This window comes from Dromiciops gliroides, chromosome 6 (genome assembly GCF_019393635.1).
Source record: "Dromiciops gliroides isolate mDroGli1 chromosome 6, mDroGli1.pri, whole genome shotgun sequence".
NCBI lineage: Eukaryota > Metazoa > Chordata > Mammalia > Microbiotheria > Microbiotheriidae > Dromiciops > Dromiciops gliroides.
In genome coordinates this window covers 139,885,802-139,898,261 of record NC_057866.1, presented here as the reverse complement: position 1 = coordinate 139,898,261, position 12,460 = coordinate 139,885,802, and the positions used below count along the sequence as shown (strand labels likewise).

Genomic DNA, 12,460 nt, shown 5'->3' with positions numbered 1-12,460 from the left:
GTTCTCTATTCACTATGCCACATCCCCAATTGAGAGTTTAGCCCCTATATCAGTGGCAAGCACCATGCCTTACTATTCCTGGGAGGGTGGGTGAGGTAGGTAAACTATGGAACAAGAAACTCTATTGTATGTTGTGGCAAATGTTCTCTAAAAATGATTTAACAGTGGGACTATAAACTGATATACTTGTTCTATTTCTGGGCTGCTTTTGCCCCCACAAATACATAGTTCCCATGCTGGGACTTAATCCCATACTCCCATAGCTGGTACTAGTTAAAATGCTTGTAATTGAGTTACTAAAGGCCTTGCAGAAATCCTTGTATTTGTCATAAAATTCAAGATCTACACATCTTTCCCACTTCAGTGTCCCTATGACTTTAGTTCAGTTATTCAGAAACTGTGTTTCATAGGTGAGGAACTATAGCTCATTAACACATCCTGGCCTGAAAGCTGTCATTCCTCCATTTGTCATCCTAAGTGCTAGAGTCAGGGAGATAGGGCGTGTGGGCAAGATCTTTTTGTGTTGGATTAGCAGGGGGGCATATTGGCTGCTTGGTAATACTATCATGCTATATCTAAGGGTGTGTGTGTGTATGGGAAGCAAACAAATTCCAACAACCTATTCTGCCCCCTCCAAACAAAACAACAAAGAACCAAAACCAAAATAAATTCCTAGACAGTAGCACACGAATGCTACTAAGGAAATGAAGGAAAACTAACAGCCCCTTCTCTTTGTGACAGGCTGTGGGACACGGACTAGCACAAGTGACAGGATAGTTGGGGGAAATGCAGTAGAACAAGAAGGTGAATGGCCCTGGCAGGCCAGTTTGCAGTGGGATGGATCTCATCGTTGTGGGGCAACCTTGATCAATGCCACGTGGCTTGTCAGTGCTGCTCACTGCTTCAGAAAGTAAGTCCAGAGACTCCCCTTGGAGTTGGGTGAGTGAGAAAGGACTGGGGTTTGGCCCCTGAGAAGAGGGGAGGGCATTTGAATCTGGATGAATTAAAGTTAGATGCATTTTTTAAAAGCACTTCTTTATCTGATGAGGGAGTGTAGGATGGAAATAAAAATAGATTTGATCCAAATTCAGGGATGATAAACTGCCAATGGCTTATTAATTGAAACTAGGATATTTGGGGACGTTCTTAAACACTGATGTTAATGGAAGAGGCATACCTATGCTTCTCTAGGTCTCTTGGTACCATAAGAAGAAACAGATGGTTGAATGGAGTATGGATTCAAAGCTGGTAACTGGTATAAAGCAAAAAGGGCTTTGCTTTAGAATCTTGCATGGGGTGGGGGGAAGGCATGCTTCCTTCAACTCCGTGCCTTACTTTCTAGTACTCTGGAGTTTTAGGGTTCAACAACCCTAGAAACACTCTCTGGTGGATGGTTTACCTTTTCCCAGTATGACTGTACTCACACTGTGTTGCTGGGCTCACTACTTTCTGTCATATTTTTCTCTGACAACCAGGTGGTACAGTAGGTAGAATGCTGGGTAAGGAATCAAGACCTGAGTTCAGATTTAGCCTTAAGATACTAGCTGTGTGACCCTGGACAAGTCACTTAACTTTTGTCTGTTTCAGTTTCTTAGCTATAAAATGGTGATAACAGTATTACCTCTCTTCTAGTATTATTGTGAGGATCAAATAAGATATTTGTAAAGTGGTTAGCACCATGTCTGGTGCATAGTAGATGATTGATAAATGCTTCCTTCTTTCCTTCCTTCCTTCCTTCCTTCCTTCCTTCCTTCCTTCCTTCCTTCCTTCCTTCCTTCCTTCCTTCCTTCCTTCCTTCCTTCCTTCCTTCCTTCCTTCCTTCCTTCCTTCCTTCCTTCCTTCCTTCCTTCCTTCCTTCCTTCCTCCTTCCTCCCTCCCTTTCTTCCTCCCTACTTTCTTTTTCTTTCTTTCTTTCTTTCTTTCTTTCTTTCTTTCTTTCTTTCTTTCTTTCTTTCTTTCTTTCTTTCTTTCTTTCTTTCTTTCTTTCTTTCTTTCTTTCTTTCTTTCTTCCTTCCTTCCTCCCTCCCTTTCTTCCTCCCCTCTTTCTTTCTTTCTTTCTTTCTTTCTTTCTTTCTTTCTTTCTTTCTTTCTTTCTTTCTTTCTTTCTTTCTTTCTTTCTTTCTTTCTTTCTTTCTTTCTTTCTTTCTTCCTTCCTTCCTTCCTTCCTTCCTTCCTTCCTTCCTTCCTTCCTTCCTTCCTTCCTTCCTCCTTCCTCCCTCCCTTTCTTCCTCCCTACTTTCTTTTTCTTTCTTTCTTTCTTTCTTTCTTTCTTTCTTTCTTTCTTTCTTTCTTTCTTTCTTTCTTTCTTTCTTTCTTTCTTTCTTTCTTTCTTTCTTTCTTCCTTCCTTCCTTCCTCCCTCCCTTTCTTCCTCCCCACTTTCTTTCTTTCTTTCTTTCTTTCTTTCTTTCTTTCTTTCTTTCTTTCTTTCTTTCTTTCTTTCTTTCTTTCTTTCTTTCTTTCTTTCTTTTTCTTCCTTCCTTCCTTCCTTCCTCCCTCCCTTTCTTCCTCCCCACTTTCTTTCTTTCTTTCTTTCTTTCTTTCTTTCTTTCTTTCTTTCTTTCTTTCTTTCTTTCTTCCTTCCTTCCTTCCTTCCTTCCTTCCTTCCTCCCTCCTTTTCTTCCTCCCCTCTTTCTTTCTTTCTTTCTTTCTTTCTTTCTTTCTTTCTTTCTTTCTTTCTTTCTTTCTTTCTTTTTCTTCCTTCCTTCCTTCCTTCCTTCCTTCCTTCCTTCCTTCCTTCCTTCCTTCCTTCCTTCCTTCCTTCCTTCCTTCCTCCTTCCTCCCTCCCTTTCTTCCTCCCTACTTTCTTTTTCTTTCTTTCTTTCTTTCTTTCTTTCTTTCTTTCTTTCTTTCTTTCTTTCTTTCTTTCTTTCTTTCTTTCTTTCTTTCTTTCTTTCTTTCTTTCTTTCTTTCTTTCTTTCTTCCTTCCTTCCTTCCTTCCTTCCTTCCTCCTTCCTCCCTCCCTTTCTTCCTCCCTACTTTCTTTTTCTTTCTTTCTTTCTTTCTTTCTTTCTTTCTTTCTTTCTTTCTTTCTTTCTTTCTTTCTTTCTTCCTTCCTTCCTTCCTCCCTCCCTTTCTTCCTCCCCACTTTCTTTCTTTCTTTCTTTCTTTCTTTCTTTCTTTCTTTCTTTCTTTCTTTTTCTTCATTCCTTCCTTCCTTTCTTCCTTCCTTCCTTCCTTCCTTCCTTCCTTCCTTCCTTCCTTCCTTCCTTCCTTCCTTCCTTCCTCCTTCCTCCCTCCCTTTCTTCCTCCCTACTTTCTTTTTCTTTCTTTCTTTCTTTCTTTCTTTCTTTCTTTCTTTCTTTCTTTCTTTCTTTCTTTCTTTCTTTCTTTCTTTCTTTCTTTCTTCCTTCCTTCCTTCCTTCCTTCCTCCCTCCCTTTCTTCCTCCCCACTTTCTTTCTTTCTTTCTTTCTTTCTTTCTTTCTTTCTTTCTTTCTTTCTTTCTTTCTTTCTTTCTTTCTTCCTTCCTTCCTTCCTTCCTTCCTTCCTTCCTTCCTTCCTTCCTTCCTTCCTTCCTTCCTTCCTTCCTTCCCTCCTTCCTTCCTTCCCAATTTTGTACTACATCCAACCCCCTGACTGAATTTGAATCAGGCACAGTTTCAGCTGGTTTATGTTCTACTTGGCCATTATTATGACAATTCTTATAATTTTATGGAGTATGGGACCAGGAATAGACTGTGTGTATATTGTTTAAGAATGACCCTAACTAGTTAAGCAGGGAAGGCTCATCAAAGTAGCCACAATACAGAAAAACCATCTCCTAAGGTATGGAAGGATTTTCATCTATATTGTTAGAGAAAATGTCTATATTGATGCTGTAATGAATCCCTGCAGTAAGTATGGTGAAGGAAAGATAATTCAATGCAATATTTTAGAAACCCCAGATTAAGTAAGTGAAATTTGGTGGTTGTGTTGAAGTGAATAAAATGGGTTGTTCTAACTCATTTTTTCCCTGAAATACATAATTCCTAAAGATTCCTCAATGTAATGCCAAGGATCCCATGGTTCCCAGCATAATCAGACTACCTACACTTATGAATCAATGAACAAAAAGCAATTTATTAAGTGTTCATTATGTGCTAGGAACTATGATAAATGATGGAGGTACAAATACAAGTAGCAAGATTATCCTTGTCTGCAAGGGGTTACATTAGAAAGCAGAAGATCAGGACAGTAGGGTTAAAGACAGAAAGGATCAATTTCTCCCTTTTTGAATATACAACATATGCTCTGACCAGATGTTTTTGAAGCCACATAGTGTTGTATGAAGATGAAGGAAGCCTGATGGTTCAGATTAGCAGAGAATCAAGTTCTGGGAAGCATATTGTTGGAATTACACCCTACCTTGACTCTATAATCATACGTCCTTCCCCTAATTTCTCCCTAACCAATGTAGTCTGAGGGAAGTGTTTGTTTTTGTGTGTTGAAATTTAGACCTTCAATAAAAGAACAAGTTATTTGAATACCTATGAAGTGAAATTGGTTATGATAATGTAGTGGCAGCTCATGGAAAGTGCTTTTCATTCCCCTTTTCAGTTATAAGGACCCATCCAGATGGACTGCTTCTTTTGGTTTGACAATAAATCCCCCCAAAGAGAGGCAAGGCATCAAGAGGATTATTGTTCATGAAAACTACAAGTATCCATCCCATGACAATGACATTGCTGTCCTGGAGCTTTCTAAACCTGTTCCTTACACAAACGCTGTGCATCGAGTGTGCCTCCCAGATGCATCTCATAAAATCAACCCAGGTTCTCTGGCATATGTCACAGGATTCGGAGCACAGAGAAATGATGGTGAGCACTTGAACAGAAACTAAATGTGCAGTAGTAGACCCTAATACTTTAAGTCACTGATAGGCTAGAATATAATGGAACAAATATAAAATCTGTTTGGCTTTTAGAGCCCTTTTCAAGCTGGCACCTTTCTTCCATTCCAGTTTTTTTCTTTTATTCTTTTCCATGTCCTTGATGATCTAGTGACATTACCCTTCTTGCTGCTCTTTCTACACAACACTCCATCTCCTAACTCTGTTTTCACATTGCCTTTTAGCCTATGCCTGATATGCTTTCTATCTTCCTGTTTCCTTAGCTTCCTTCCAAGACTCAACTAAAATCCCATCTTCTTCTGAAGATTTTTCCCAATGCCTCATGCTAGTGCCTTTCCTCTGAGATGACCTCCCATTTATTATATATATATATATATCTTATATTCATATAATTGTTTTCATGTTGTCTTCCCCATTAGAATGCAAGCTTCTTAAGGGCAGGGGCTATTTTTTAACCTTTATTTGTATCTTCAGCACTTAATAAGTAAGCGCTTAAGTACCATAGTATAGAACATAGGTATTATTCCATAGTAAGCACTTAATAAGTGTCTGTTGACTCCATGTGATGCCACACTTTGCTGGTCAGCCAGTAGATAAGGCTAAAATCAGGCTTGGCAGTAAGTTGGGTAATTAGGGATGAATATCCATAAACTTTTCCATCACTATGATACCATGTTGCTGTGGTGGTAGACATCTATTCAGTGAACATTTATTAACCACCAGTCTACTATGTATGATTCCTGTTAGCAATAACATTAGAGTCATGAATTGAGTGCTGGACTTCATGTCAGGAAGACACTTGCTAGCTGTATAATCCTGATCAAGAAACTTTACCTCTATGTATTTCAAACAGTTTCCTGGGACTTAGATCTACTAAGTTAGAGATAGGCTGCAATTTGTACTGGAAGAGGGAATTCCTACACTGGGAATTACCCATGATATTGACATAACTCACCTATTGTGTATTTGAGTACCTGTTGTTAACTATGCTGAATGCTGGAAAGTATACAGACAAATAAGACTTGCAAACTCTAAAGGGAAAATGATGTACAGAAATAAAACACAAGTAGAACACAAGTATGGCAGCTGGTGGTACAGTGGATAGAGTGCCTGGGCTGAGTCAGGAAGATTTTTTTTCTTGAGTTCCAATCTGGCTTCAGAAAACTTACCAGCACTAAAACCCTGGGCAAGTCACTTAACCTTGTTTACCTCAGTTTACTCATCTGCAAAATGAGCTGGAGAAGGAAATGGCAAACCACTCTAGTTTCTTTGCCAAGAAAACTCCAGATGGGGTCACGAAAAGTTGGACACCACTGAAAATGACTGAACAACAAGAAGAGTACAAATAGGCAAGAGGAGTTTCAAGTCTTATGAAATCAGATAAGGGAGAAATAAATAATATTTGTGGAAGGTAGAGAATACTTCATTTAAGAAGTAACATTTCAGGGTACATCACCAGGCAGAACAGGATAGAGGGCATTCCATTTGAAAGAAGTCATGTCAGGAAAAACACAGAGGTGGTAAATAATGGGATGTGTTTAGGTAAAACTGAATGATCTTGATTATTTGGAGCAAAGACTAAACTGGAGAGAGAGGTGATTGGTAGGTAGATTTTGGAGATACTTAAATATCAGGAAGGGGTTCAGTAAGTTTTTCTATAGATTTTTGAGCAATGGATTGAATTGATTATACCTATGCATCAAGAAGTCCAATCTGGCCATGTGGTATAAACTGAAGTGAAAGAAGAGTTTAAGGGAGGTATGGCTATTAGGAAATGCTTGTGACAATTAAGCAAAAGGTAAGGAGGGTCAAAACTATAATCGAGGTAGTGAAAATCATGAGAAGTAGGAAGAAAATGAGGAAATTATGGTGTCACAGAAGCCAACTGTATACTCAAGGCTGGTGACTTTGACATGAATTCCTGGAAAAATATTAGAACAGATTATTCTAGGTGTGATTTGTGAGCATTTAGAGAGAGAAACACTGGATACTCTTGCTTGTTCATAAGAAATCACACAAGAAATACCTTGTCTTTTTTGACAGGGTTACCAGACTGGTAGATCAGCAGAATGTGAGCAACATAGCCTAGATTACAGCAAGAAAAAATGGAGAGGTAGACAGAATTGGATGATGATAGAATGACTGGGCCCAAATAAATTAAAATATTATTGATGCTTAACAAAATATTGCTGTTACTTCCCAGGGATCCTTTCTCACATACCCCACCCCTATAACAAAGAAGTATAATTGCATCAAGAAATCAACACATTTCCCAATTAGACCTTAAGAATTTTGACTAATGGATGACTCTTAATCTGGAGGAAACTCTCTAGTAGAATGCCACATTCCTCTGTTCTTTACCCTATTTTATTTAATATTTTTGTCAATAACTTGAGATGAAGGCACAGATGATATCAATGATCAAAATTGTATGTGACATCAAGCTGGAATGTCAAATGATAGAATGTTGGTTTTTATTACTGTTCAGTCTTTTCAGTTTTGTCTGACTCTTCATGACCCCATTTGGTATTTTCTTAGCAAAGATACTGGAGTGGTTTGCCATTTCCTCTTCCAGTTCATTTACAGATGAGGAACTGAGACAAACAAGGTCAAGTGACTTGCATAGGGTCACACAGATAGTAAGGCAAATTTGAACTCAGGTTTTCCTGGTTTTGGGGTCAGAGCTCTATCTACTGTACCATCTAGTTGCCCACAATATTGATTTAAAAGTTTCTAATATATAGTTCTCACTATGTCATTTCCTTGCTCAAAAAGGTTCAGGGCTCTCCATTATCTGTAGGATAAAATGTAGGCTCCTCTGTCTGGCCTTTAAGGCCTTGCATATTCTGACTCTAACCAACCTTTCTAGCCTTATTTTATTCTGCCTTCATGTACTCTACATTGCAGAAAAAGTGTCTTATGGACTGTCTTTCATAATGCTACCTGTTGAAATTCTCTTTCTTGGTTGAAGAACTGAGGATTTTATCTTGGAAAAGACTTAGGAGGCACTTGGCAGGAAACCTTATGTACTCACAGGGCTGAGGTTTAGATATTCCTCTTGGACCCAAAGGGCAGAACTAGGAGCAATGGGTAGATGCTACAGAGAGTGAGTGAGTTTTAGAAACTTCCTAACAATTAGAGCTGTCCAGAGGGTGAACAGGGGCTCTCTCTGGAGGTCATGTTCCCCTCACTAAAAGTCTTCAAGCAAAGGCTGAATAAACATGTCAGGTATGGCCTCAAGGGGATTCTTTCTAAGATAAAGTTTGAACTGGAAGACCTCACTGCAATTCTGTGGCTGAGGCACTATCTCTTCCTCAAAACCTTCTCTTATGCTACTCAATGAAAATGATACTTTCCACCTCCTTCATATTTCATATTTCTTTGTCTAGATATTTCCTTTGTTCATAACCCATTTTACCTATAGCACACTTATTTTCATCCATGTCATTGACCCTACTAGACTATAAATTTGGCCAAAAGGAGGGCAACTTCAATGATAGACAGGACAAAAGTAGGACAGGAAGATACAGAAAGAAAGTAGGAAGAGGAAGATACAGAAAACTTACATTCTTTGGGAAGAGGAAAGGGACAACATATACATAGAAAATTATATATGAAATACATACAAAATAATTTCTGGTCAGAGGGCACTGTAAGGGCCTAAAATTCTATCTATGGTGTCTAAAATCTAATGAGCCTTAAATTAGGAGCTTTAGCACCAGTCTTTGGGCATTAAGCATTTATTAAAGCATACTAGGTATTAGAAAAAAAAGAACATGTAGAGTTAAGAAAAGGCCTATCTAGCCTAGAGTTCCAGCTTGATCTGGTTCTTTCTCAAGTCCTCTGCCATGAGCCTGCTTCAACCATGAACTACCAAATTGAGTGAGGAAGCTTTTTATAGGTCTGGAGCAGAGGTGGTCCTTACACACTGCTTCAAGCTGATTGGTAGGTGTCATCCAAATCCATTGGTTCACTGGACTTGAAGGTGGTCGATTTGAGTTCAAAGTCCTTAGCTTCTGAGAACAATGCCTCCTTAAGGGCCAGCCAGATGTGATTACAATCTAATTAACTTGAAGTAGGCTAATTAGCAAAGTCAATTACTCTCACTTAATTCAATCACTTTAGATTAATCTCCAGGTGAGCCTTTGAGTATCTGCCAAATCTCATTATTTTCTCACAGCACCAAACCATTAACTTTTTACAAGTGATTAAGTTTAGAAGGAGGGGGTGAAATAGATATTCCATTAGGATATCTAGATGACAACATAACATGATCAACACATATCCTACTGCAATTGCATTATCCAGCTGGGCTTAATTAATATGAGAGTTCTTTCCTAGGCATCTAGCTATTTTGTTTAGAATATATTGAAATTTGATGGTGCTATCACCTTTTTGATCTATGGTCATACAGGGCATGTATTTAAGTTATACATTTATATATACATACATATATATGTGTGTGTGTGTGTGTATTGTAATGATTGGAGTGATGCTACCTGCTGGAGAGTTACTGTAGAAAAGCTCCCCCATGAGGAGAAGGCATCTGCGGGCAAGCCATGTGGCTTTTCCTTGGCATCGGGAAGTGACGTTTGCTTGTGGGTACTGTCTATCAAAGCTACCAGCCAATTAGCTTGGAGCTGTGTGTGTGTGTGTGTGTGTGTGTGTGTGTGTGTGTGTGTGTGTGTTTGTGGACGGTATGTTCCCAGTTTCACAGGAAGCTTGTGGGAGGAAGAAGGGGTGAGGCTGGCTCTCTCGGGCTCTTTCATCAGGACTCTTGTGGAGAGTGGAGCAGAAATGTGGGCTTCCTGAGATAGATAGCTGAATCTAGGCCTCTTTCTCTCCACCAAATTCTTATTCTCCTTAATAAATGCTTAAAAGTCTAACTCTTGCTAAAGCTTATAATTTATTGGCAACCACTCATTAGATATTTTAGACAGACTAGCTAGAATTTTAGCCCCTTATAGTGTGTATATATGTATGTATGTATATTTAAAGACTAACACCATTCTACCCTTCCCTTGACTTTAGGTACTAGTGTAAACCATCTTCAGCAAGTACAAGTGAATATCATAGATACTCAAACTTGCAACCAGCCACAAGTTTACAACAATGCTATTAGCCCTGGAATGATATGTGCTGGCTATTTAGAAGGAGGAAAAGATGCTTGTCAGGTAAACCAAAGTGTTTTTTTGCATGCTATCTTTAGGGACCATAGATATTTTGTAATTGATAGGGGTTAAATAACTAGTGCATGCTTGAATATGCATAATTATTTGAAAACACCTCATTAATCTCTTGTATTTCAATATCATACAAAATGTAGTATAGAAAACAAGTATAGTGGGGAGTAAGGAACCCTCTGTCATACATAGATGGAAACAAGTTCACCAAGTCTCCATGAATTGAATTGGAATGAGTAAAGATATATTACAAACTCCTCTTAAAACACACATGAAAAGAAAGATATAAACATTCTCTAAGGTCTGTGTCCTCCACTGTTTTGTTTTGTTTTGTTTTGTTTTGTTTTTTAAGGATCATTGGATAGAATCATAATTATCTCTCTGGTGGTATATATAAAGGAATCTTATACATTCTTTTATTATTTTTATTTTTTGGTGAGGCAATTGGGGTTAAGTGACTTGCCCAAGGTCACACAGCTAGTGCGTGTCAAGTATCTGAGACCAGATTTGAACTCAGGTTTTTCTGACTCCAAGGCCAGTGCTCTATCCACTGTGCCTCCTAGCTGCCCCTGTGCCCTCCACTGTTACACTAGAATATGATACCTTTTGGAGATTTAAAAGTCAATACCTCCCTCCTCTGATCACAACTTTCTTTACCTACTCTCTCTCAAACTTTCCCACTTTGCTGGAGCTATTAGCTCTCTTCTAGCTTCAATAGATTCCATTCAGACCCTTGGCCCCAGGGGTTAGCCTCTTTGTGGCTCTGTATATATCGACTCTGTCGAGCTCACTGTACAGACCCTGACTAGTAGACTACTGTCACCATCTCGCTGCTTTCTCTGCTCCTGCTCCTTGGGTTTTTGAGTGCTCTTAGTGGGGGGAAATGCTGTGCTAACTTAAACAAATTTATACTGATTTTTCACTTAACTTTCATGTCTACTTGGCAATGCTTTGATTAATCTCTTGAGCACTGCAAGACTTTCATCATGCAAGCTATTTCTAAAATTTTTTTCTCCTTTCAATTCTCTTCTCCTCATGTTAATTTTCAATAGATCAACTCTCCTATGAACTTATATTTAGGCTGACTTCTCTAAGCCCCTTCATCTATGCTCATCTTCATTTGCCATCTTTCTACATTAGTGCAAATCCTTGGCAAATATCTCAGAAAAATACAGGTGCCTCCTTCCCCTCATCCCCATTTTCTTATGCCATGACATTCTTTTAAAAATTTTATTGATATATCTTTTGAAAAAAAATCATCAACATTTCCCACTTCATACCTTTTTACCATGCCTTCCAGAGACCCACCTTTTATAAAGATCAACTTTTAAAAAGAAAAAAGAACAAATCCCTCTTCTCCCAACCTCCATCAGTAATTGTCAGAGAGAGCATCTCATGAGATGAGCCATACTAAATGCTTTGAAATGGATACATGATAAAAAATTTCTGACAAAATTCCTTTCTGTAAACAGAATTACTAATTACAGTTCTTCCATTTTTTCCCTAGGGTGACTCTGGTGGACCTATGGTCAGTTCAAATTCTAGAGAAATCTGGTATCTTTATGGCATAGTCAGCTGGGGTGATGAATGTGCACAACCAAATAAGCCAGGTGTCTATACTCGAGTGACTTTTTTTCGTGATTGGATTGAAACCCAAACTGGTATCTAAAAGAGAAGTAATTTGTAAAGTGAAATGCAGTTACCTATGGACCATACTCACCCCAACCAACCCATATGTATTAATTATGCTTTCACTATAAAGTTTCTGTCTTTGAGATTTTGACTTAAGGCCAGGAATCTCAGGTGAATTTCAACAGTGTGAAGAAATTATTTCTACCCATTCTCACAGATTATTGCATTTACTTCCTTTGTAAAGGTAGTGAACAATTAGAAAATGCAAAATAAACCAAAATTTTTTTTTGCTTTAAAAATAAATTTATATAAACACAGTAGTATGTGCTATAGAATTTTCTTTTTCCTATCTGATTGAGGTTGTTGCAAAAGGTACCATGAGGAATATTATTGTGTCATAATAAATGATGAAAGGGACAATTGTAGAGAAGCCCAGGAAGACTTATATGAATTGATACAGAGAGAAGTGAGAAGAATCAGAACAATTTATAATATAACAACAACATTGTAAAAACAATAGTTTTGAAAGACTTAAGAACTCTGATAAACACAATGACCAACTACAATTCTAGAGGACTGATGAGGAAGAGTACATCTATCTCATGACAGAGATGTGATGAATTGAATATACAGAAAGAAATACATTTTTGGACAAGGCCAATGGAGGAATTTGTTTTGCTTGACTAGCCATATTTGTTATGATTGTCTTTTTCCTTTTTTCTTTCCAGTGGGGAAAGGGAGGTGGGAGGGAAAGAAAAAAAATGTTTGTTAATTGCAAATAAAATTAATTTTTAAAAATAGCATAAAATCATGGATTT

The 12,460-nt window shown here is 38.1% G+C and overlaps 1 protein-coding gene across 1 annotated transcript in view; it reads left to right on the top strand.

Moving 5' to 3' along the window:
- LOC122732573 (transmembrane protease serine 11E-like) overlaps window positions 1-11,679 on the top strand; it is a 67,752-nt gene extending 56,073 nt beyond the window's left edge. The window contains 4 exon segments of the mRNA XM_043972805.1: window positions 742-910; window positions 4,536-4,795; window positions 9,859-10,001; window positions 11,518-11,679. Of these exon segments, the coding sequence (XP_043828740.1) occupies window positions 742-910; window positions 4,536-4,795; window positions 9,859-10,001; window positions 11,518-11,679 (734 nt within the window).
- Window positions 11,680-12,460: the final 781 nt, after the last annotated feature.